Source organism: Chiloscyllium punctatum, chromosome 14, assembly GCF_047496795.1.
Source record: "Chiloscyllium punctatum isolate Juve2018m chromosome 14, sChiPun1.3, whole genome shotgun sequence".
Classification (NCBI taxonomy): domain Eukaryota; kingdom Metazoa; phylum Chordata; class Chondrichthyes; order Orectolobiformes; family Hemiscylliidae; genus Chiloscyllium; species Chiloscyllium punctatum.
The window spans coordinates 20,166,042-20,189,202 of NC_092752.1; the positions used below are offsets into that span (position 1 = coordinate 20,166,042).

At 41.9% G+C, this 23,161-nt stretch overlaps 1 protein-coding gene across 2 annotated transcripts in view; it reads right to left on the minus strand.

The window, feature by feature from the left end:
* LOC140485655 (dihydropyrimidinase-related protein 1-like) overlaps positions 1-22,871 on the minus strand; it is a 58,981-nt gene extending 36,110 nt beyond the window's left edge. Inside the window, exon 1 of one of the 2 annotated variants that reach the window (XM_072584031.1) lies at positions 22,240-22,871. In XM_072584031.1, the coding sequence (XP_072440132.1) occupies positions 22,240-22,611 (372 nt within the window). In that variant the 5' untranslated portion in view covers positions 22,612-22,871. Of the gene's footprint in view, positions 1-20,047; positions 20,302-22,239 lie in introns of those variants that run through there. The other variant, XM_072584032.1, reaches the window with a different exon arrangement.
* Between the last annotated feature and the right edge of the window lie 290 nt (positions 22,872-23,161).

The window sequence follows — 23,161 nt, forward strand, 5'->3', positions numbered from 1 at the left end:
GATATGGAGAGAATTAATTTGGCAATGGTAGAAGGCCTGAGATCTGGTAATATAAAGCAGTGAGGGTACCTCTAAATACTGAAGGGGAGGGAACTGGAGGGAATTAACCTTACAGCCTTCCCTTTATTGTCTCAATTACCTCTTCTAACGTAGGCTCTTCTTTGTTTAGATTATTTAGCATGCTTTGGTTGGGGTTGGGAGGAGGTTGCTTAACTCCATTATTTAGATGTTCAACATGACTTCAATAGCTTGATGGGGTCCATGCTGAGGCCCTATGTAGGCCTTACCTTCTCATCCTACCCATAGACACCCATAGTAAAATCAGCTGTGTTATGGTGGCTCTCAAATAGTCTGGATGATGCCTGAAGGGGAACAGTGAAATCAAAGAGTGGTAAAATGGGATGATGCACTTCATCACATGACTCTCATCAGTAACAGTAAACTAGAATGAGCATGTGAAGAGAGAGATCATGGACATTTTCCTAGAGTATTTAGTAATCAACAATATAAAGATGTAAACAAAGGAGTGTTGCAGCATAAGGAGTTGAATAACTTTACATTAAGAATCAAGCAGCCTCAGGGGAGTGTACATGCAGAATGCCCTGCTGAAGATATTCCAATTCTGTTTCTCAATATGCTGATATCAATATTGGCTTAAAGTACAGTATAACAGAAGGTAGCAGCTAGGGAAAATGAACAGAGGCAGGATCTGAATTTACATCTGAACCCATGGGATATAGCTGAAAACAAAAAACTCCAAAGGCAGAGCAAGACATCAGAAGACTTCAAAATTGCAGCTGAGTGAAAAGCAGGAAGACCACAAAGACAGGCCAATACATTGAGGAAAAAAAAGGACTCTGACAGTAAAGAAAAGACCTCAGAAAACTTTGATTACAGAACTACAGAGCAGCAAGACATCTGATGGCTGGAAAAAGAACTTTGGAAGACTTTGAAGCCTCACCATTAATAGCAACCCTCTAAAGAGGAACATCATAGGATTGGATTCAAAGCAAAATATTGAATGTGCTGGAAATCTGAAATAAAAACAGAAAGTGTGGAGAAATTCAGCAGGTTTGGCAGCATCTGTGGAGAGACAAACAGAGATAATGTTTTGAGGCTGATATGACCCTTCTTTAGAATTGAAGGATTGGGTGAGGATGTTGTTTCAATGGGATTGGAATATATTAAACAGTAAGAAGGTCAAACCCAAGTACTCAATCAAGAATGATTGTCTGTAAGGATGATAGTTTCAGTAGAGACCTTGCCATAATGTCTACCGTTCGATAATATGGAAGGTCCCATAGCAAGGCCAGAAGTGGAACTCTGGAATAATCATCATAGAACATAGAACATTACAGCGCAGTACAGGCCCTTTCGCCCTTAGTTTTGCGCCGACATGTGAAACAGTTTCAACATGATTGAATGGCTCCAGGCTTATTACCATTGCCATTAAACCAAGTTTTTATATGCTACAGGTCCAATTGCTGATGATGTTCTGCTAAGGGAAGAAAATACAATGATGTATTGCCTAAAGTATTTGATATGTACTTGAGCTCCAAAAGAAATATAGTAATAGAAAAGGTGAAATTAAAACAGCAATGTCAGCACTTGAGAGAACATTTGCATTTATATCATCTATAAGGATATTGCAAATATGGATCTTTGAATGAATTAGAAACTGTCTAGTCGTCAACGTTAGACACGAGAAGCTGTCAGATTTTCTTAAATCCAAGGAGAACAGGCAATGGAATTCACTAAAACCGGAACAAAGCAGGTACAAACTCAGTCAGCACTGAAAACAAACATTAGAGATTCTTCTGACATGGTCAGCATGTATAGATCCCAAGATGGTGTCATTATCCTTCAAAAAGGCAGCCAAAACGTCAAGAGCAGAAATCAACATCATCAATCATATTGGATTGATCAAGATGTGAATCCATAATGAATGTTCAGCAGCAGGGAAATTTTTAAAAACATGGAAAGGGAAGAGCACCATTATACCCTCAAATCAAAGAAAAGGTCATGCAAAAGGAAAATTTCCAGAGATTTGGAAATCAGGCAACCAGGAAAATGTTCAAAAATTACAAAAACAGAACAAAACGTGAACACAACATTCCTAGATGGAGTCAAAGAGAGTTCAAACAGACTGTGGTTCATCAACTTGAAGGTACAAAGCACTGAAACAGAATGTACACTCAACACAAGAGCAGCTGTTTCAATTCTGGCAGAAAGCTTGCTATGGTTGAAATCTGGGAGAGTCAGGTCAGTAAACATAAAACTCCAAGATCTAGGAGACACAGATCTTTACCCAAGTTCACCAAGTCAGCACCAGAGATTTTCCAAAAGGACAATGACTTGAACCCTAGAAGCAAAATAGGTGATGTGTTAAAAGCACTACGGATTCCAGGCCTTAACATTATCTGAGAAATGCCAATCCTCTCGACTGACAATGACATTTCTAGGGGCACATTATGCACGGAAAAGGCATCACAGTGGTTCCTAGGAAGACTAGAGCCATTAGTAAAGTTTTGACATTTATGTGCAAAAATGAAAGTTTATCTCCAACTGAATTAATCCCATTCAACCCATAAGAAACCATTTGAAAAAAGGTCAGCAATTATATATTGGAGCCAGGAACAGACTGCAGCTTTTGAAAAGATTAAAGTGATGTTACTTTCTACTGATGTTTTCACACGTTATAGTCCACGTTTATTCACTATAATAGTCATGAACATATTGTCTGCTGGTCTAGGAGTAGTCATTATGCAAGTGCAAACTGATGGAACATTGAAAACTATTGACAGCTTTGAAGGCTGAACAATATACAGTCATTGAAAAGGAAGTGGTGGCGGTTACATGAGGATGTGAAAGGCTTGTAGATTATCCCATGGGATTGAAATTCCAAGATGAGTTGGACTAGAAACCTTCGGTAACATGATTGAGATCAAAAGAAGCATCAAGAATGCTTCTACACATCCACGTTCGGCCTTTAGACTGATGAGATATGATTATGTTATATAATCAATGTTCCAGACAAGGTGCACATAACAGCAGACACACTCTGAAATTTTACAGTGGATTGAGCAAAAAAGGGGTTTATCTTTTTAGTATATCAGAAGTAGAGTCTTATTTTAGAGCAACTAACTCTTTAACTGAGGATCAAATTCAGAGGAATTCATGCAACTCAGAAATATAATGAGGAGCGCATAGAGATCAGATGACTTGGTCTGCAAGGGTGGTCAAAATATTATCTAGCATTCCAAGTGCTGAAACATTATCAGAGCAGAAACAACGTTCGACAATCATGAGAGATTGATTGGTGTATGAACAAGGAATGACTACACCAAAGTCTACGCAAATTCCTAACCCTATGACAAATTCCACAGAGACATCTTGATATCACAAAACGCACAATGATTAGTGTAGTGACCAACATTTCAAAACACATATGGGATTACATTTTGTTATGCCAAACTGATACCATACACAGTCAAGAGTCTACAGAGCTCATGATTTCACCAAAGCTTCCAGAAAGGCAACAGAAAAAGTGAGCAACAAATTTGTTCAATTTTAGAGGTAAAATGTACTTATTCCTCAAATAAAAAGAAAATATGCTGAAGATCTGAAATAAAAATAGAAAGTGCTGGAGAAATTCAGCTCATTGGTAGCATCCATGTCAAGACAAACAAGGCTAATGTTTTGAGTCCAGAGTAGTGAAAAGTCATTTTGAACTGGAAACATTATCCTTGTTTCCTGCTCCAAAGATACTGCCAGACCAGCTGAGTCTTTCCAGCACTTACTATTTTTATTTATTTTAAATAAATTCAGCCAACTTCCTGCATTTCATCATCAACTTTTTAAAATTTTATATGATCACTAGATCGTTCACCTTTCAGTAGCAAGTGCTTAATTAATTGGGCTGTGCACAAAATACGCAAATCCACCAAGAGAAAATTCCACAAACATGTGAGGGTTTTCAGCATTCATATGGCAAAGGACTTAAACAATCCTTCGAGAATTTGCCTGAGCGACTACTTCAAAAGAAACTGCAACAAAGGAAGACTACATATGGACCCTGAATCCCACAACCCTGTCTTATTAGCAGCTTATCTTCTTATTTGCTGATATAATTTAGTTGTATTGCCTGAAGTTTTAGAATGTTAACCAGATAAATTGAATCTAGAACACATGCTTCCACCAGCAATTCTAGTCTTAACGGAATTTGAGTTTAATATTTACCAATCTTATGCGCACAGTTGCACTCAAAGGGAATTCAGATTACAGGGAATGTTGCAGAGCAATGTATAACCCCTTCTCTGTTTGAATGTGCCTCCTGTTGGGGATTCAGAACAGATAGAATTGGTCTTCTACAGCCTATGGTCTCCAAAGTAAAAACAGTGAATTCAACTTAATAGCATTTCATAAATAAGAAATTTTAAGGAATATATGAATGAGACTATCAATATATTGAAGAGTAGGAGAAACCCCATCTCGGAATGTAATTACTATTGCCCATCTCCAGTGTGGAAATAGCTTCCCTTGCAGCCTGTGAAGACTTTACAACCCAAGCTGTTGCCGTAACGGAAATACTTGTTGTGACAGTGAAGGTACCGTGTCAAGTTTTCAAGTCAGGATGGTGCATAGCTGGTCAGGGAACTTGTGGGTGGTTGTGATCCCATGTATCTGCTGTCCTTGTCCTTCTAGGTGGTAGAGGTTTGGAAGAGAATATCTCAGGAGGCTTGGTGAGTTGTTGCATTGTATCTTGTACACGCTGCCACTGTGTATTTAATTGTGAATTTATCTGCATTGTATTTTGTTCATGGCTTGTTAATTTCTAAAGAAATTTATACTGGCAGTTAATACATTTTTTTAGAAGTTATGGAATGTTTTCAGCATATTAATAAATATATTTGTAGGAAGATCTTAAAGGACAGGAGAAATCTTAAGAGCTGGAGAAACATGTAAAAATAAGATTCCCAAGCTTCAATTCTAAGCATCTGAAGGTATGGCCACTGATAGAGAGGAGAATGAAGCAAGGGATGTGCAAGTGACGGCGGTCAGAGGAATGTAGAATTAAGGGAGATGGGTTATGGTGCTGAACAAGGAATCTGGAGGGTAAGAAGTTTAACTCCGGTTGCTAGAACATGTAACTGAAAATGTGGTACTGGTGAAAATGAAGTGCATAATGGAGAAAGGGTATTAGACAAGAAGTTTGCAGTGTATGAACATTGGGGATCATCCAGTAGAAGATTTTGAGTCTTGATGTGAATGAAAACTGAAATGAACATTTGGGAGGTGAGAGCCAGTGAAGAGGAGACAGATAATGTGTAGGAGGTGGAAGCTGGAAATGTAGAAACACATAAAAGTCTCCTCTACATAAAGGAGAGCTAATGCAAATTTGGAGAATGCCTCGTGGAACACCTCCGTTCAGTCTGCATGTGTGACTCTAAGTCTTCAGTCACCTGTTATTTTAAAACTCTGCTCCAGCCTCATTCTAACCTTTCAGTCCTGAGCATTCCCTTTCTTTCTCTTCAGGTTGAGGTCCAGAAAGGGCATTGATGACTGTGGACTTTTGTGTTGGTTCAAGGTAATGTTTGGCATTGCACTGCATTGACTCAACATCTTATGCTGATACATTTTTGATCACCAATGGTGATGGGGTAGGTAGAAGTGATTGAAGTGTTCAGTTATCATATTAAATGATGGAGAAGGCTCGATGGGCTGAATGGCCTACCCTTGTTTCTACATTCCTACACAGTTCCACTTGGTGTTCACATACTGTCACTCCAGCTTATTGCAGCTGCTCAGAAAGGTGGCTAGTGGGATGACAGTTAGAAACGAAAACAAACTGCAGACGCTAGAATCCAAGGTAGACAGGCAAGAGGCTGGAGGAACACAGCAGGCCAGGCAGCATCAGGAGGTGGAGAAGCCAACGTTGTGGGTGTGGTTCTTGTTCAGGAATGGAGATGGGGATAAGGAGTGCTGCAGATGAAGGGGGGCGCAGTGCAGGGTGGTGAGGTGGGGATAGGTGGACACAAGTACAGGGTACAACCTAGTTGGTCAATGGGAAGAATGAATCCTGTTGGTAGTTGGAAGGGTCGATCAGAGAAATGAAAGGGAGGGAGAAGGGCTGGGAAGGGATCCCCTGACTCCCAGCACGTCACCCTCCCTTCCATTCCTCTGATTGAGCTACAAGCTATGAACCTTCCTTCCGGTTACCAATCAGATTCATTCTTCCCATCGACCAGTCAGGTCACACCCTCTACCTGTGTTCACCTATCTTTACATCACCACCCCGCCATCTCGCTCCCACCACCCCCGCTGCCCCCCTCCCCCGGCCTCCCTTTATAAGCAGCTCTGCTCACACCCACCCCAAGTGCTAATGAAGAGTTACACCCAAAGCGTTGACTTCTCCGACTCTTGATGCTGTTGGCTTGCTGTGTTCTTTCAGCCTCCTGTCTGTCTAAGCGGGATAAAGGTAATGTTGGGAATGTTTTCCCCTTTGTATGTGGAAGCCTCTATATTGTGTCCATGTGAAAAGGTTTAATTTTTGACCTCTTTATAAAGCAGAAGATGGTTCAGGAGATCACTAAGGTATGTGGAATGAGGCAGATGGGCCATATATAGCAGCACCAAGAGTTCCTTGCTCCTGATGGCCCAGTTCTTACCCACAATGGATCAGGAGTATAATTTCCCCATGCTCAGTTTTTATTGGATCTTGTCTATTCATTCTTTCCACTTATAGTGCACACCATGATCCCTCAGAACCAAATCTGCTGCCCCTTTGGGTAATATGACACGACACTGAAAGGACAAGGGATTAGTCAAACAATATGGCCTCACCCTTGCCTCAGTTTACCTTGGCTCCCAAAGCCAGTTTGAGCTGGTCGCAGATGCTGAACAGTCGATGTACCACCAGTGGATCAGAGTAGAAAATAGTAATGTTGTCCATGTACAAGGTGGCTCTGAGCTGAATGCTTCCACTAACTGTGATAATCCTCCCTTTTGTAATTGCATCCTTCCTGATGGAACTCAGTAAAAGATTATCCGCAGTGCATGAGCAATACAAGGGAGGGCAGTCCTGTCTGACTCTAGATTTGATCAGACAGCTTTCTGTGTTATTAGGGATGGGACTAGCCACATTGCCGAGCAGTTGGATCGTGTCATTCTACCTGACCCTAGTGAAGACCTTTATATAGAAAAGCACCTTTGACCACATGTCCATTAGGAAGTGGACAGCGCATAACATCATCCAAAAGAAATAGTAGATCCATTCAATTGTCAACATCAGTTGTTAGAATGCCTCATTACCAAAATGAACAAACAAGCACCATGACGTAGCTTAGCTGGTATTGAGAAGGACCATTCTATCAGATGCTTCCTCATACGCAAAGTCTCACCCCTTCTGAACATTTCCCTTGAAGTGATTCTAGAGGGAAAGAGATTGTTGTCTCCCACCTTGTGGAATGTGGCTTTGGAGAGAAGGTCTGGAATGGATTTTGTTCAGCTTCATCCCCAGTAGCTCCATGATGCAGGACTCTATGTTTATGGGATGCATACTGAGACAAACAATCACTGTGCCTAGACAGACCATCACCTTAGTAAAAGAAGCTCTATGACCTGGCTGAGGTGTGCTGGTTTTCTTGTACAAGGAGTTGGTCCTCAACTGAATGTGGCAGGCTAGCACATTTTAAGGTCGAGGGCCTCCATGCTGAGAGATGCTTTAAAGCTTGGGGCAACCACCACAGAGACTCATGGGGAAAAAGCTTCCATTTAAATGCATTCAGTCATCATAGATTTGGTGCTGTAAATTATAATAATCCATAGGCTGCTGTCACAAAGCTGGTCCTTTTTTTCTCAAAGCTGTTCTTTTTCTCAAAGATACTGTGTCCTTGATGTTTTTCAGTGGTGTCATAAGACTCTCCTGGCTCTGATTAGATGGGTTTGGTAAAGAGATTAAAGGGTATTGAGAGGCCTTTTTGTTAATACGTAAACAGATGAGACTTCAGGCCAATGTGGTCATGTTTTAGAAGTGACCTGTATAACGAAAGGGGAGTGGTCAGCTCTCTAGCTGGACAGTTCAGTCCAGAACTAGTTAGGAGTTCAGCTGTGTGGAAATAGGCTGTCTCGCTCCTTCTGCCCTTCTAACTTCAACCAGTAAGCATTTGTTCCATTTTCACTGGTTTTTTTAAGGGGGTTTGCTTATTGGGACTGTTGTGTACATTTGGAACAGCATAATTAAGTTTAGTTTGGATAGACTGAGTTCTGTAGGGGTTCTTGATTCTGTTCTTTGTGCTTCATTGTGTAATTTTGTGAATAAATTTTAGTATGTTTTAAAACCTGGTAGTCAACCTGGCTAACTTACTCCGGGTAATTTTCACTGTACACTTACTGAAACAAATTGCAAAGTTATAGTCTAGGCTGCCTGCTTAAGAATGTTTTGAGTGGTCTGACCTAGTCCATAACAGATTGGGGACTCTTTGTGGGATTTTAAACAGCAAGTGGTAGGTGCTAGTGTCTTTATTTCGGGTGTTGGCTTGATTGGGTAGACAAAGCTTGGGATAGGAATGAGTTTTTCATTTACCAAAAGTTTTCTGGAAGTGGAGTTGGTGGCTTTGGAAGTTTTGCAAAAAGTGAATAAGACCAAGCTGCAGGAATTAGCAGAGAAGCTGGAACTGGAACTGCCTGCTTCCATGAGGAAAGGAGAGATAATTACATCAGTAGCTCAGTATCTAAACTTGCTGGAGAAACCATTAGAATCTATAGAGATGACAAGAATTCAATTGAAAATGAAGCAGTTTGAGTTAGAGGTGAGAGATAAGGAAAGGGCAGCAGAAATGAAACAATTTGAGTTACGATTAAAAGCAGAAAGAGAGGAACAAAGAGAGAGGAGCAGAACAGAGAGAAAAAGAGAGATCGTTTGAACTTCAGAAACTGGCACTTAAAAAGGAAAATCAGCTTAAAAGGCTGAAGGTAACCTCAGCGAGGAAGCAGTGTGAACTTATGTGGAAGAGCAGAGTGTTAAAACAGCAGCTAAAGTGACTGATGATTATGAACTGGTCCATAAAACTTGGTTTGGCTTCCAGGATCAATTTCAGTCCCTGAGGAATAGAATTTGGGGCAAAGAGAAATCCTCATGTGGAAAGGGAAAGGTAGATTTCAGTGAAGATCATAAGGATAACTCACCACAGGGTAAAAAAGAAACGCTGGAGGGGGACAAAGAAGTCAAAAAGCTCCAGTGTTTTCATTGTAATAAAGTGGGCCACATGAAATCACAGTGTTGATGGGCTAGGAGAAAGCCAGATGTAGGAAAACCAGACCAGCCTGCACGTTTTGTTGGACTAGTGACAAAAAGCACAAGGGAAGTTAGACAGTTGCCTCAGAGTGTACAAGATGATCAGAGGTTGATTAAGGAGAATTACCAGACCTGCTTAAAAAATATACACGCAAGGGTAAAGTTTATTGACATTGGCCAGGGGTAGCAGGTAAAGAGGTTACAATATTAAGGGATACAGGATCCTCTCAGTCTGTAATGCTGAAGGATGAGGAGATATGCACTTCTCAGGGACTATTGCCAGAAAAGGTACAGATAACAGGAATTCATGGTGAGACAAAAAGTTATGTAAAGTGAAGATAGAGAGTCCAGAGAAGAGTGGAGAATTTGTGGTAGAATATTGGACAAATTCTCAGCTCCAAGAATACAATTTGTCCTTGCAAATGATATAGGTGATTCACCAGTAGGTGTGCTGCCTACTCTAGTTGAAACGCCAGTGGAGGTGCAGGCAACTGAAGAAATGAAGGATGTTTATCCAGGAATTTTCCCAGATTGTGTGATCACATGATCACAGAGGCACAAGTTAAACCAGGATAGATCAAAAGGCACAGATAAGGAAGCTGACATAGCTTTATTTGAGATCTTTTTTGATGAGATAAGTGGAACAGAACAGAAGCAAATAGGTAAACATGAAGTATCTTTAGCTCTGCTAAGTTGGTCGAGTTACAGCAGAAAGATGAGAACTTAAAACAGTTGTATCAATAGGCATCTTCAGAGCAGGATTGTGTGTTATTACTTAACAAATGATGTCTTAATGAGGAAATGGAGACAATCACACATTCAAACATATGAAAAATGGACAGAGATTCATCAATTTTTTTTGCCAGTAGGATATAGCAAGGAGGTCCTTTGAGTGGTACATGAGCTACACTTGGAGGTCATTTAGGGGTGAGGAAAACACAGGCTAAAATACAAAAACATTTTTACTGGTCTGGACCACACAAAGATTAGATTAGATTAGATTACTTACAGTGTGGAAACAGGCCCTTCGGCCCAACAAGTCCACACCAACCCTCTGAACAGCAACCCACCCAGACCCATTCCCCTACATTTACCCCTTCAGCTAACACTACAGGCAATTTAGCATGGCCAATTCACCTAAACTGCACATTTTTGGACTGTGGGAGGAAACCGGAGCACCCGGAGGAAACCCACGCAGACACGGGGAGAATGTGCAAACTCCACACAGACAGTTGCCTGAGGCGGGAATTGAACCTGAGTTTCTGGCACTGTGAGGCAGCAGTGCTAACCATTGCTATAGTTGAATTTTGCCAGACGTGTCATACATGTCAACTAATCGGAAAACCACAGGCAGTAATAAAACCTGCACCTTTAATACCTATTCCAGCATTTGAGGAACCTTTCACAAGAGTCTTGATTGATTGTGTAGGTCCCCTACCTCAAACAAAAAGTGGGAATAAATATTTATTAACAATAATGGATGTGCCGACTAGATTGACAGAGGCAATCCCATTACACAACATCACAGCAAAAAGGATTGCAGAAGAATTGCTTACATTTTTTACTACATACGGACTACCAATAGAGATCCAGTCAGATCAAGGATCAAACTCACATCCAAACTATTCAAGGAGGTTATGGATAACTTGGGAATAAAGGAATTCATATCTACTACGTACCATCCAGAATCACAGGGAGCGCTAGAGAGATGGCATCAAACTCTAAAGACAATGTTGAGGTCAGGCTTATGGTCAGGATTATCCAGATGATTGGGATAAGAGAATTCCATTTGTACGTTTTGTGATCAGATATGTACCAAATGAATCGACCAAAATCAGTCCATTTGAATTAATTTTTTGGCATGAAATAAGAGAGCCGTTAAAACTGATTAAGGAGAAATGAATAAGTCAGAATTCAGAGACCACCCTTTTGGACTAGGAGTCAAATTTTAGAGAACGATTAAATAGAGCTGGAGAGTTGGCTTGGCAGCATTTAAAAGTATCACACCATACAATGAAACAGAAAGCGGATAAGAAATTACAAATTCACAATTTTGCAATTGGGGATAAGGTATTGGTGTTACTTCCAGTAACAGGCGAGCCTTTAAAAGCAAGGTTTAGTGGACCTGAGCAAATTGAGAGGAAATTGAGTAGGTGAACTATTTGATAAGGACTCCAGACAGGAAGAAACCTCACAGAGTGTGTCATGTGAATATGCTCAAAAGGTATTTTCATAGGAAAAGAAAGCAAGGTGTTAATGATTACAGCACAGAAGGAAGAACCAAGTTCAGAGGATTCTGAATTGGATATTCCTCAAATCAAATTGGACAATGAGGAAGTTGTCAAAAATTGGGATAAATTATTGAGTTACCTTCTACAAGAAAATCGAAATGTCTTGAAAGGGTTATTACTATCACATGGGGAGATGCTCGAAAATAAACTGGGAAGTACTAACCTAATTATGCATGATATAGAGATAGGAGATGCTGTTCTGATTAAGCAACATCCTTACAGGCATAACCCTCTAAGGTCGGCACAGGTTCAGAAGGAGATGGAGCACATGCTCCAAGGTGGCATAATTGAAGTGAGTTACAGTGACTGGAGCTCACACATAATGATGGTGCCAAAGCCAGACGGTACCCAATGGTTATGTGTGGACTATCGCAAAGTCAACGCTGTTACAAATACTGATACTTATCCAATTACACGGTTGGAGCTCTGTGTCGAAAAAGTGGGACAAGCAACTTACATTAGTTGGATTTGCTCAGAGGCTACTGGCAAATACCTCTGTCAGAGACAGCAAAGGCAATTTCTGCTTTCATAATGCCAAATGGACTATATCAGTTCAAAGCCATGTCATTCAGTATGAAAAATACTGCAGCCAAATTTCAGAGACTGACTAATAAGGTCATTGCCGGATTACCCACCTGTGTGGTGTACATTGATGACCTGGTGATTTTTAGTCACTCATGGAAGGAACGTTTACAGCATTTATCAAACTTGTTTGATCGACTTCGGAAGGCACGCTTGGTAGTAAACCTAGCTAAAAGTGAATTTGCCAAAGCCCAAGTCACTTTCCTATGGCATGTTATTAGACACAGACAAATGGCCTGAGAGGATGTGAAAACAAAAGTAATTGGGGAATTTCCCACACCGTCGAAGAAAAAAGCTGTAGTACAGTTCCTGGGGTTGAACGGATTTTACCGAAAATTTGTGGTGAACTTTAGCAGTATGGCTGCTCCACTCACTGAATTGTTAAAAAAGGACAAGAGGTTTCAGTGGAAAGCGGATTGTCAAAAGGCATTTGAAAGCCTGAAGACTATGTTAACCACTGCCCCAGTATTAGCCACACCAGATTACACGAAGCATTTCAAGGTGGTTATTGATGCCAGTGATGTGGGTGTCAGTGCGGTGTTCCTGTGGGAGGAGGATGATGAGGGAATAGAAAGACCCATCGGGTTCTTTTCCAGGAATTTGAACATTCATCAACAGAAATATTCAACGGTGGAGAAAGAGACTTTAAACTTGATGTCGACAGGACAACATTTCAGTGTTTATATTACCAGCAATGCATCTGAGGCAATCACATACACTGATCACAACTCATTGACATTTGTGAAAAACTTAAGGACAAAAATGCCAGACTGTTTAGATGGAGCTTGTTGTTGCAGAATTTCAATTTGACAATTGGGCATGTGGCAGGTCACGAAAATGTGATTGTCGATACGTTATCGAGGCTTGAATGACATACAGGGGCGTTCAGTGGTGAGTGTGCCACAGCCTGAATTTGCATGTGGTTGTGCATGTTTGCATGTTTGTACTTAATGTAATATATCTGTCTGTTTAGACTATTAACCAGGTTTTTGAAGGGTTTTAAAAATGAAACCATCTTTTGATATTGATAGTTCATTTTTAGGAGGGGGGGGGTGTGGTGGTGTCACAAAGCTTGACCTTTTTTTTCTAAAAGCTGTTCCTTTTCTCAAGGATACTGTGTCCTTGATTTTTTTCAGAGGGGTCATAAAAGTCTCCCAACTCTGATCAGTCTGGTTTGGTACAGAGATTAAAGGGCATTTAGAGACCTTTTTGTTTATATGTAAACAGATGAGACTTCAGGCCAAAGTGGTCATGCTTTAGAAGTGACCTGTGTAATGAAAGGAGAATGGTCAGCTCTCAGCTAAGCAGTTCAGTCCAAAACTAGTTAGGAGTTCAGCTGTGTGGAAACAGGCTCTCTCGGTCCTTCTGCCCTTCTAATTTCAACCTGTAAGCATTTGTTCAATTTTTACTGTGTTTTCAAGGGGGTTTGCTTCTTGGGACTGTTGCGTTTATTCAGAACGGCATAATTAAGTCTAGTCACAACCACCTGATGAAGGAGCAGTGCTCTGAAAGCTAGTGTTTCCAAATAAACCTGTTGCACTCTAACCTGGTGTTGTGTGATTTTTTAACCTAGTTTGGACAGACTGAGCTCTGTAGGGGTTCTTTATTCTGTTCTTTGTGTTTCACCGTGTAATTTTGTGAATAAATGTTTGTCTGTTTTAAAACTTGGTAGTCAACCTAGCTAACTTAATCCAGGTAATTTTCACTGTACACTTACCGAAAAAATGTTTTGAATGTTCTGGTCTAGTCCAGAACACTGCATACTTCAAAGAATGTATGTTGAAATTAAAATAGTACTGAAAATATAAGGCACCTCAGAACAAAATATGTTGTATGGAGAACTCTATAACAATTGTATACTATTTGTAATTTGAAACATGTTGTTCTTGGGCTGCATACCTGATGTGAGATGTATTTGCGAAATTTAAAGATGATACAATTGTACAGGTTGAATTTTTTTTGTAAGTTTTGTGATGTTTAATTCAAAATGTTTTGGAGTGTACGGTTTGGTTTTTTTCTGAATAAGATATATTTTTTACAAATCCTGCACTGTTCTACTGAAGTTCATTGAAAACTCAAGGACCAACGCATCATCCTTCAGCAAGGTATTTCACAGCTTTCCAGGCTTAATATTGAGTTCAACAATTTCAGACAATATTCTTTGCCTCCATTTTCTCTTGTCTGTTCTTTGTGTTTTTGTATTTGGACAGTAACAGTTGATGATGATTCTGCTTTCCCATTTACCCTTTCTCCAGACCCATCATTTGTTTCTTTACATGTCCCATACCATCAATGTTTGCCTTGTTACGCCATCCTTTTTGACACTTAATCTCTCCTGTCGCTACCCCCACAGAATGCTTGTTCTTTCCCAAACCCTCTGTTCACTGTTTTATTTATGTTGCATCTCAGTCTCCGGAAGAACTATTGATCTGAGTTATTAACTCTGTTGCTCTCTCCACAGGTGCGGATGTGGGTACTGCAGATGCTGGAGATTACAGTCAAGATTAGAGTGGTGCTGGAAAAGCACAGCAGGTCAGGCAGCAGCTGACGAGCAGAAACATTGACGATTTGGGCAAAAGCCTTTCATGAGGAATCATTGTTCCTCATGAAGGGCTTTTGCCCGAAACGCCAATTTTCCTGCTTCGCTTTTCCAGCACCACTCTAATCTTGACTCTCTACAGATGCTGCCAGACCTGCTGACAAATTTCAAGCATTTCCTGGGATTTTTTTTATCTCAGATATCTAGAATCCATGGTATTTTCTCTTGATGAATTAAAAGGTCTTTGGAAGGTAAAGAACAGTGCCATTTACCATGTCGACCAGCAAGTGGTCAGCAACAGAAGCAGGGTTCAGTGATTAGCTCTTTAATAGTGACAGAGAAGCAAAGATTTAAGAGAACACACACACACACAGATTAAAGGGACCTTCATGATTTGAAGATTTTATGTTGCATGCATTTGGGATTGAGAGAAAGGAGTTTCAAGCTAAATATGACGTCTTCAGATAAAAATTATGGCTAAAGATAAATGTAGAAACTGATCTTGCACCTTCAAATGATGTCATTAGAGGATACTGTGTAATTGGGAAAGGGTAGAGGGCCAATTCTGCATACTTAGCATATTCCAGAAGTTAATGTGAGGAGCTAAGAAGCCATTATTCTTAGAATATAGAAACAGGAGTAGGTCATTCTGACCCTGGAGTCTCTTTCAACATTTAATTAAATTGTAACTGATCATCGATAACCTAATCAAATATCTATCCAACTCAATTCTAAAAATTTCAATTGACCCAGCATCCATATTCCTTCGGGAGCCTTCGTTAATCCATTAAACTGCACTACCATTCCATAGTGGAGAAGAGATGTTGTGTGGTGATACTGCATTTTAAAGATTTGGAGCGATGCAGGAGAACAAAACAAGTCAACGCACTGTAGTCACAGTTATCAAGGACATAATTCATGAAACTACCTAGAGAAATCAATTCTATAAACAGGGCAGAAGACAGACTGAAAAGATTAAAGTGGGGAATTTTAAAAGAGAGAGCACTGAGCTGGGTGGTGGGAACACATGAAGACCATAAAGAAGAATATATATAGATGTAGAGAAGAAATGGTAGTTAAATAGGGCAGGCAAGCAAATGTTGGAATGTTGATGGAATTGTCTGTAGGTAGATGGGAAAATTCCAAACAAAAGCAGCTATTAATAACGCTAGCAACCATGAGATCAGGGAGACGAGCTGAGTTATTTAGTCAATCAGTTGTAGTTTGGTTTATGTGCAATTTATCAATTTGGTTACATTTCCAATAGATCTTCTCTAAGCACTTTGACTATTTGGCCCCAGTGGCCTGATAAAGCATTGGCCTCCTAAGCCAGCATTTGTGGGTTCAAATGCCATCTGGGGTGAAGTGATTTTTGCCCTGAAATATCATCTGTATTTGACACAGGATGGTTTTTGGATTGTGGTGCAGTGGTAATTTCTCTATTTCTGAGTTACCTGGGTTCAAGTCCCATTTGCTCCAGAGGTGTATAATAATACCTATGAACGGATTGCTCAGAAATATTGACATTGCCTTACAACTCTACCCAATTAGCCATCTCTCCCACCATTCTCTATCTCAGTTCTTTTGTTGTGCTTACAGGCCCACCTACAGCATCAAGTCAGCCATTTTCAAAATAACCAACTGTAACCTGCATAACACCAGTTATGGTGTGTTACCCCTTCTTCCCTCCATAAGCTTTTTGTACCCTTTAAGCTTTGATTACACCATGGTCCTAAACCAGTGATCCTCAATGATACTGTTCCCAGCTGTCCCAATATAGTTAGTATATCTCCTTTCATTGAATTTTCTCATTTTCCTTATAGTTATATTTCATGTACACCAAGGTTCCAATATTGGTCCATTTTTCTCATCTATAGGGAACTGTCTGACAACATTAATGTGTTCGTGAAGTGTATGCTGCTGAAAGTTAATGTGTTGTTCATCAACAGTAAACTTAATTTTGGATCAGCTGTCCAGTGGTTTCCTTCATTAAATTATGAATGAGCTAATACTTTTTGAAGCTCAAAACTGGGAAGAAAAACCATTCTGTTTAACTTTTGCCAGATATGCCACATTTTCAGCCTTTCTAACTAACTGTTGCTTAAGCTGCATTCATCATGCTTGTTAGTCTCTTATGAGATCTCACTTCGCAATATGACCCATAACTATCTACATCTCACTTACCATTTTGCTGGAGTCCTCACACAGTGCATTATTATCCACACCTTTCCACCACACAGCACACATTGGCCTACCAAGCTTCACCTTTAAAAAACTCAAATTTATCAAGTACCTGAAAAGCCACAACCATCCCAAATTAAGTCTCACTCATATATCAGACTATGTCTTTCTTCCCAAATCATGCAGGCCTCTCTTCAATCTAAATGTGAAGCCACCATTAGACCCACACCTGTTCTGCAGCTTTGGACTATTCTGTAACCCCTTTCTTGATGCTCCACTATTGATAGGGGACCATTCAACTATGTTACTCAAGCATTCTGGAATTTGTTATCAAAGTTTCTCTCTTTATCAAACTTCTCACTCTATTTTTGCTGTTTTTAAAAGCTTCCTCAAAAAGCTTTTGAGGGGGGCGACATGGTCGCTCAGTGGTTAGCACTGTTGCCTCACAGCACTAGGGATCTGGGTTTGATTTCTGCCTTGGGTGACTGTCTGTGCGGAGGTTGCACATTCTCCCCGTGTCTGCCTGGGTTTCCTCCAGGTGCTCCGGTTTCCTTCCACAATCCAAAGATGTGCAGGTCAGGTGAATTGGCCATGCTAAATTGCCCATAGTGTTCAGGAGTGTGCAGGTTAGGTGCATTAGTCAGAGGTAAGTAGAATAGTGGGGGAATGGATCTGGGTGGGTTACTGTTTGGAGGGTCGGTGTGGACTTGTTGGGCTGAGGGGCCTGTTTCCACACTGTAGGAATCCTATGATTCTAACAAACAAGCTAGACTTAACGGTTACTCAAACTCCTTGTAATTTAGAGAGTTAAAGTGATTTGATCAAAGTTTTCAAGATATTAGGGAACTGCTGGAGAGAAATTACTTTCAATGGGGCATTGATTACATGAGCAAGAATATCACATTGAATTTATTTAAGACACTAGTTCAGCCTCAGCTAGAGTATTGTGTTCAGTTCTGGGTGTCAGACTTTAGGAGGGATGTGAGGGCATTGGAGAGACAGCAGAAGAGATTTACAAAAAGGGTTTCAAATATGAGGAATTTCAGTTATGAAGATAGATTGGAGATGTTGGAACTATAGATTGGAGATGTTGGAACTATTCTTCTTGTAGAGAGAAGACTGAGTGGAGATCTAATTAAAGTTTTCAATATGGTTAGAGATCTGGACAGCGTAATACAGAGAAAATATTCCCACTCATGAAAAGTTTGTGAATAAGAGGGCACAAACATAAAATAATTCATAAAGGAAGCAAAAGTAGCATGTGGGAAAATGTTTCACTTACCAAGTGATGCACTGGAATGCACTGCCTGAGAGCATGGTGAAGGCGAGTCCAATTGAGACACTCAAAGGGATATGAGATGGTAATTTGAAACAGAAGAATGTACGGAGTTACACAGTGTGTGTTTGCGTGTGGGGCAGGGGCAGGACAAGGTAAGAAACTCATTCAGAGAACTAGCACAGACAAAATGGAAGACTAGAAGACTTCTGCACTGAAAGAAATTCTTGGAACTTCTAGTTATGGAGCTTAAGACTAGGGGGTATCGAGTAAAACTCAGAGCCAGACCTTTCAGAAAATTCACAAACATTTCTACATGCAAATGGTCCTCTCCTCAAACAGTGTTTAAACATTTTTTTAAGTCTGTGATTAATCTTTTTTTTTGTTCATCCACAATATTAAGGGACATAGGGCAAAGGTGAGAGTGGAGAAGCAAGGTCACAGAATAACACTGGAAAGTATAATAAGCTTGAGGGGCTCAATATGCTGAACACCCTTATTAAGCATCTTGATGCAGGGCAGTACATTAAAACTGCTTGATCAATATATATTTGAATGTTGATGTTAAATATTCATAATATAACATATTAGAATACTGAAACAATGTCAAATCAGGGAAGAAATAGATTTTTTTCTATCTTCCAATTTTCTGTACGATATTATAATTTCTGAATTTGATTTCTAGCCTTTTGAAATGACTCAAAATGTGCCCTCATGATGCAGCACAAAAAAAACCCTCTGATATCAGTCTGATTGGAGAAGGGCGTCGCCCGGACGAAGCCTTCAATAGCTTAAGCCACTTATTCTGCCAATTTCCGTGCCACAAATTCAAAACTTCGTTCTTGATAATGCATGAGATGTATATATTCAGATGGTGATAACAACGGTCCCCAAGAATGAATTGTAATGACTGATTCTCACTGCTTGGCCGTGCACAATAGCCAAATTGTACTATCAGTTGGTAGGAGACTTTGAGTTGGAACTAGATGTGATTGCAGTCACCCGAAATGAAAGGCTGTGGACCTAGCACACACATACGGATACTGAGGCAGGCTGAAAGGGAATTCTCCACCCGGTAGGCAAGGTAGCTCTACAGCCTTATGACATGAGCGGCCCTGCCTAAATATTATCTCTTAGCTACCAGGAGCAAGATTACTTGGTCGAAAAAAGCTACAAATATCAATATTAAGTAGTCTAACACAATGGAAATATCCAAGTTAATTCCTTTCATGAAATCTGATAGGTTGTGTCATTACGGTTTGACCCGCAAGCTGTATTTCAACGATGGCGTTTAGTGCTTTGAAGATTTTTTTTGTCTCAGTCGAACCTACTCGCCCCTCCCTTTATCAAGAAATCCTTTGGTTCCCCACAATCATGTATTGGCTTTCCAGCGGCCAGGATTGCAGAATGGGTGCTCCATTTACAAACTGAGTCTTTATTCTCTGATTTACATCAAACGATTAAATCGGAACTTCGAAGATTTAGCGAAACATTTCAGTGATGGGTCGTGTATCGATTGGTATGATTATCGATCGGAAATCTCTGGGCGGGTTGATTGAAGCTTTCCATTTACTGATTAGGATTTAGACCAAACAAAAATAAAATCACGGAGGAAAAGGGGGGGGTGGGGGGTGATTATCAATGCGACTGGAATCCTCAGCATGATGAGATGTGTGAAATAATCGAAGTTTATGGTTTTAAACTGGGAGTCAGCGCCATCATAATGCTCCTTCTTGCTGGGGGTGAGTTAATGCGGGCAAACTCTCTCTCTCTCTCTCTCTCTACCTTCTTTCTACAACACCGGCACAGGACACACATACACACACATACACACAATCACACGAGACAGACTGGGACGTTGTTTCCAGAAATAAAGAGCTTACCGTTACACGGTGCACATCCTGGCCGTCCTGGTTGGTCATGTTTGCCTGTGTTTTATTGTGAGAGCAGAGGAGAAACGGCTGAGTGTTTTTTTTTGTCCCCCCTAGCTGTTAAACTGGATGGGTAATCGTCAGACTAACGCTCGCTTCTTTTGCAAAAAACAAAAGAATATTTATTTGTGAATGTGTGTTTTTTTTTGGATGTGAGACTAGAGAAGGTGTCAGTCTGCAGCCACCCAGAGGGAGTTGACTGAGAGAGCTCCTCCTAGAGGCTGAGAGGATAGCGCTCTTAACCTCAGGAAGCACTTTGCAAGAGCAAGGCAGGACTCTGTTTTTTTTTAAATATTTAATATATTCACGGCAGTGTGGGCGTTGCAGGCAGGGCCCGCGAATACTGCTCACGCTGGCTCTCCTGATGTTGAAGGCAGGGCCCGCGAATACTGCTCAGGGCTGGTTCTTGAGCCTCTGACCCGCGGCACTGTCAGGGTGGGGTGCCCCAGTAAGGAACAGCACTCGGTTTCCAAGTCTGTGACGGGGGTAAGGGCGGGCTTTCTGGGCGGTGATCTTGCTGATCTTGCCCATTTGTGTTGGGGTTGGGGGGGTGTGGTGCAGGTGGTGGGTTCGACATGTGCTGTCCAAGAAGCTTCGGTTGAATTTGCTGCAGTGCCTCTTTGCAGATGTTACAACACTGTGCAACCTTGGGGAGTGGGGGGGGGGGACCAGTGCTGAGTGTTATTGGCGCTGTACACAATGTAAAAACGATGACTGCAGATGCTGGAAACCAGATTCTGGATTAGTGGTGCTGGAAGAGCATAGCAGTTCAGGCAGCATAGGCAAGGCGGAGTGTCCCACCGCACCCCTTGTGCCTTGCTCATGGGGGAACCAGTTCCTCAGTACAACATTCCCCGCTTCAGGCTTGCTCTTGTAGTCAAGATTCTGTTCAGTGGAGACCTCCTCAGGTTTTATGTGTGTTAGTGGAGGGGATGTTCACTGCACAAGGGTAATTGCATTGAAAGTCGAAAGGAAGCTATCCCATTTTTGGAAAGAGCCATTGCCACAAGCCTCAGTGGTGGCCATGTGTTGCTGTCTGGTGGGTGTGTGTGTGGGGGGGGGGGGGTTGACAGTGTAGACTGCTGAATATTTCAAGAGATTCTGCAAGGAATCGTTGTGCCCACTGACGCCATTCTAAAGTTGCCGTGATCTCAGTTTGCTTCAATGGGTCATCGCAGCAAGGTATTGAAGCATTGTCCCCCACCCCCGCCCCCTTAAGGAGCGGAAAAGTACATCTCGGTAGATCTTTTCCTCTCCCACCCAGGTCTCTGTAACTTCTCCCTTGATCCACGCTGTACAATGTAAGGTACCGCTTCAGATCACGCGGTCATGTGCCAGTTCAAGAGAGCATAAATGGCCACGGTATAACTCTTAAAATTACTGACGTCCCAACGACGGTAAGTCCCGGGTTTCATTCATCATTGTGTCTGTGAATAAAGTCGAACTTATGGACAGCCTCTTTGTTTGATAACGTTGCTCGGTGCAGGTGAAGAGAGATGTGGGACGGTGAGGAACAAAGTCAAAGGGGCAGTGTAAGAGAGACTCTTCGCCCACCCTCATCTGCTGAAACAAGCTGAACCAAAAACCCCTCGTGTATTTGGGAAGCATCTGGCCTTAAGAAACGCGAGAGAAAGGACCGGGGCTTGGGGACTGTCACGTTGCAAGCAGACAATAGCTCCCGTGGAGCCAGCGAGGAAAGGGGTGGGCAGCTGGAAAAAAAATGGAAGCTGTTCTGGGCCAATACGGCCAATTCCTGCTCTTGACACGGTTTGTGGGCGATTGGAAACTATTGCAGCTTGGCCCCACTCCCTCCGGTGTAATCCGCCGTTTTCCCCGAAGGAGAGGCGCCAGTGCAATGAATTCCCCAGAACAAAAGAATCCGTCTATGGGACAGGAAGGCATATTCAAGCAGAAATTAGATTTCTTCCCCCTCACTGGTTTGTATCCTAGCGTTGATAACATTACTTTGTAACACAATTTTGAAACAATGACTGCTCCATTGATAAACAGGATTAGAAATGGGGATTTTAGGTATGGCTAGGTGAACAATATAAGTTAACGTGTGTGTGTATAGGGAGGTGTGTGTTTATGTATAGGTTGGTGGGGGTGGATGTGAATGGTGATGATGGAGGTTGCCTGTGTACCTTGCCCTGCTCCCAGTCCTGGAGCAGCTCCTTGCCGGTCGCAGGTTTGATCTCCAGCGGGGCTCTCTCCTCCCTCTCGCCGGGAGAGCTGATGACCGAGCCGGAGACCTCACTGACATCGCTGGCGGTTTCACTCAGGCCGTCTGACTCCGGCGACAGCAGGTCCTGTCTGCTGGAGCTCCGAGACGCCTTGCAGCTCCTGCGCCCCACGCTGTAGGCGTCGAAATCTATTGTCTTCCTTTCGTAGGCACCTTCCACGGTGCAGAACATCCCCCCGTACTTCTGGCGGGGTGTTTGAGCCGTGGTGCCCGGTCTGGCCAGGTACACTGGTAGGTCATCTTCCTTGTTCCAATGTCTTTTCCCCTCAGCCATGCCGGGTCCAGTTTCCGAGGAGAGAGGGTGAAAAGGGGAGGGGGGGGGTACAATGATAGCACTTATTCTCACTCAACACCACAAGTCTGTCACACTCTCTTATACACACACTCACACACACCAGCAAACCAGTGGACCCCCAGCCAGGATCTGACCACCTAATGTATCCTCTGGGCGACAGGCTAATCCATCCAAAGCTTCCCTGACACGGAAGTAATAGCGTCTGAATCAATGAGAGAGAAAGTGTCGTCGTTGGTTCAGCTAACTCTGTCTCTCCCCCCACCCCGCCACCACTCCACCCGCCTTCCCTTCAAGGAGGGGCCTTGGAATGAATATGCTGTTGAGTGGGAGCTGGGAGGGTGAGGGGCGGCTTCAGTCTGAAACGATCGATCAGTGTTTGAGGCCGAGCCGCTCAGTTTACTGTGAGCTGTCCATTCAGCACCTCCTGAAATCAATTGGCTGCAGGGAGTCAGGCCGCTCCCTGAACCAAGCTGTCGTGTTGCTATTTTGTTTTGTTTGACCTGACCTCTCCGGAGTATGCAATGAGCTT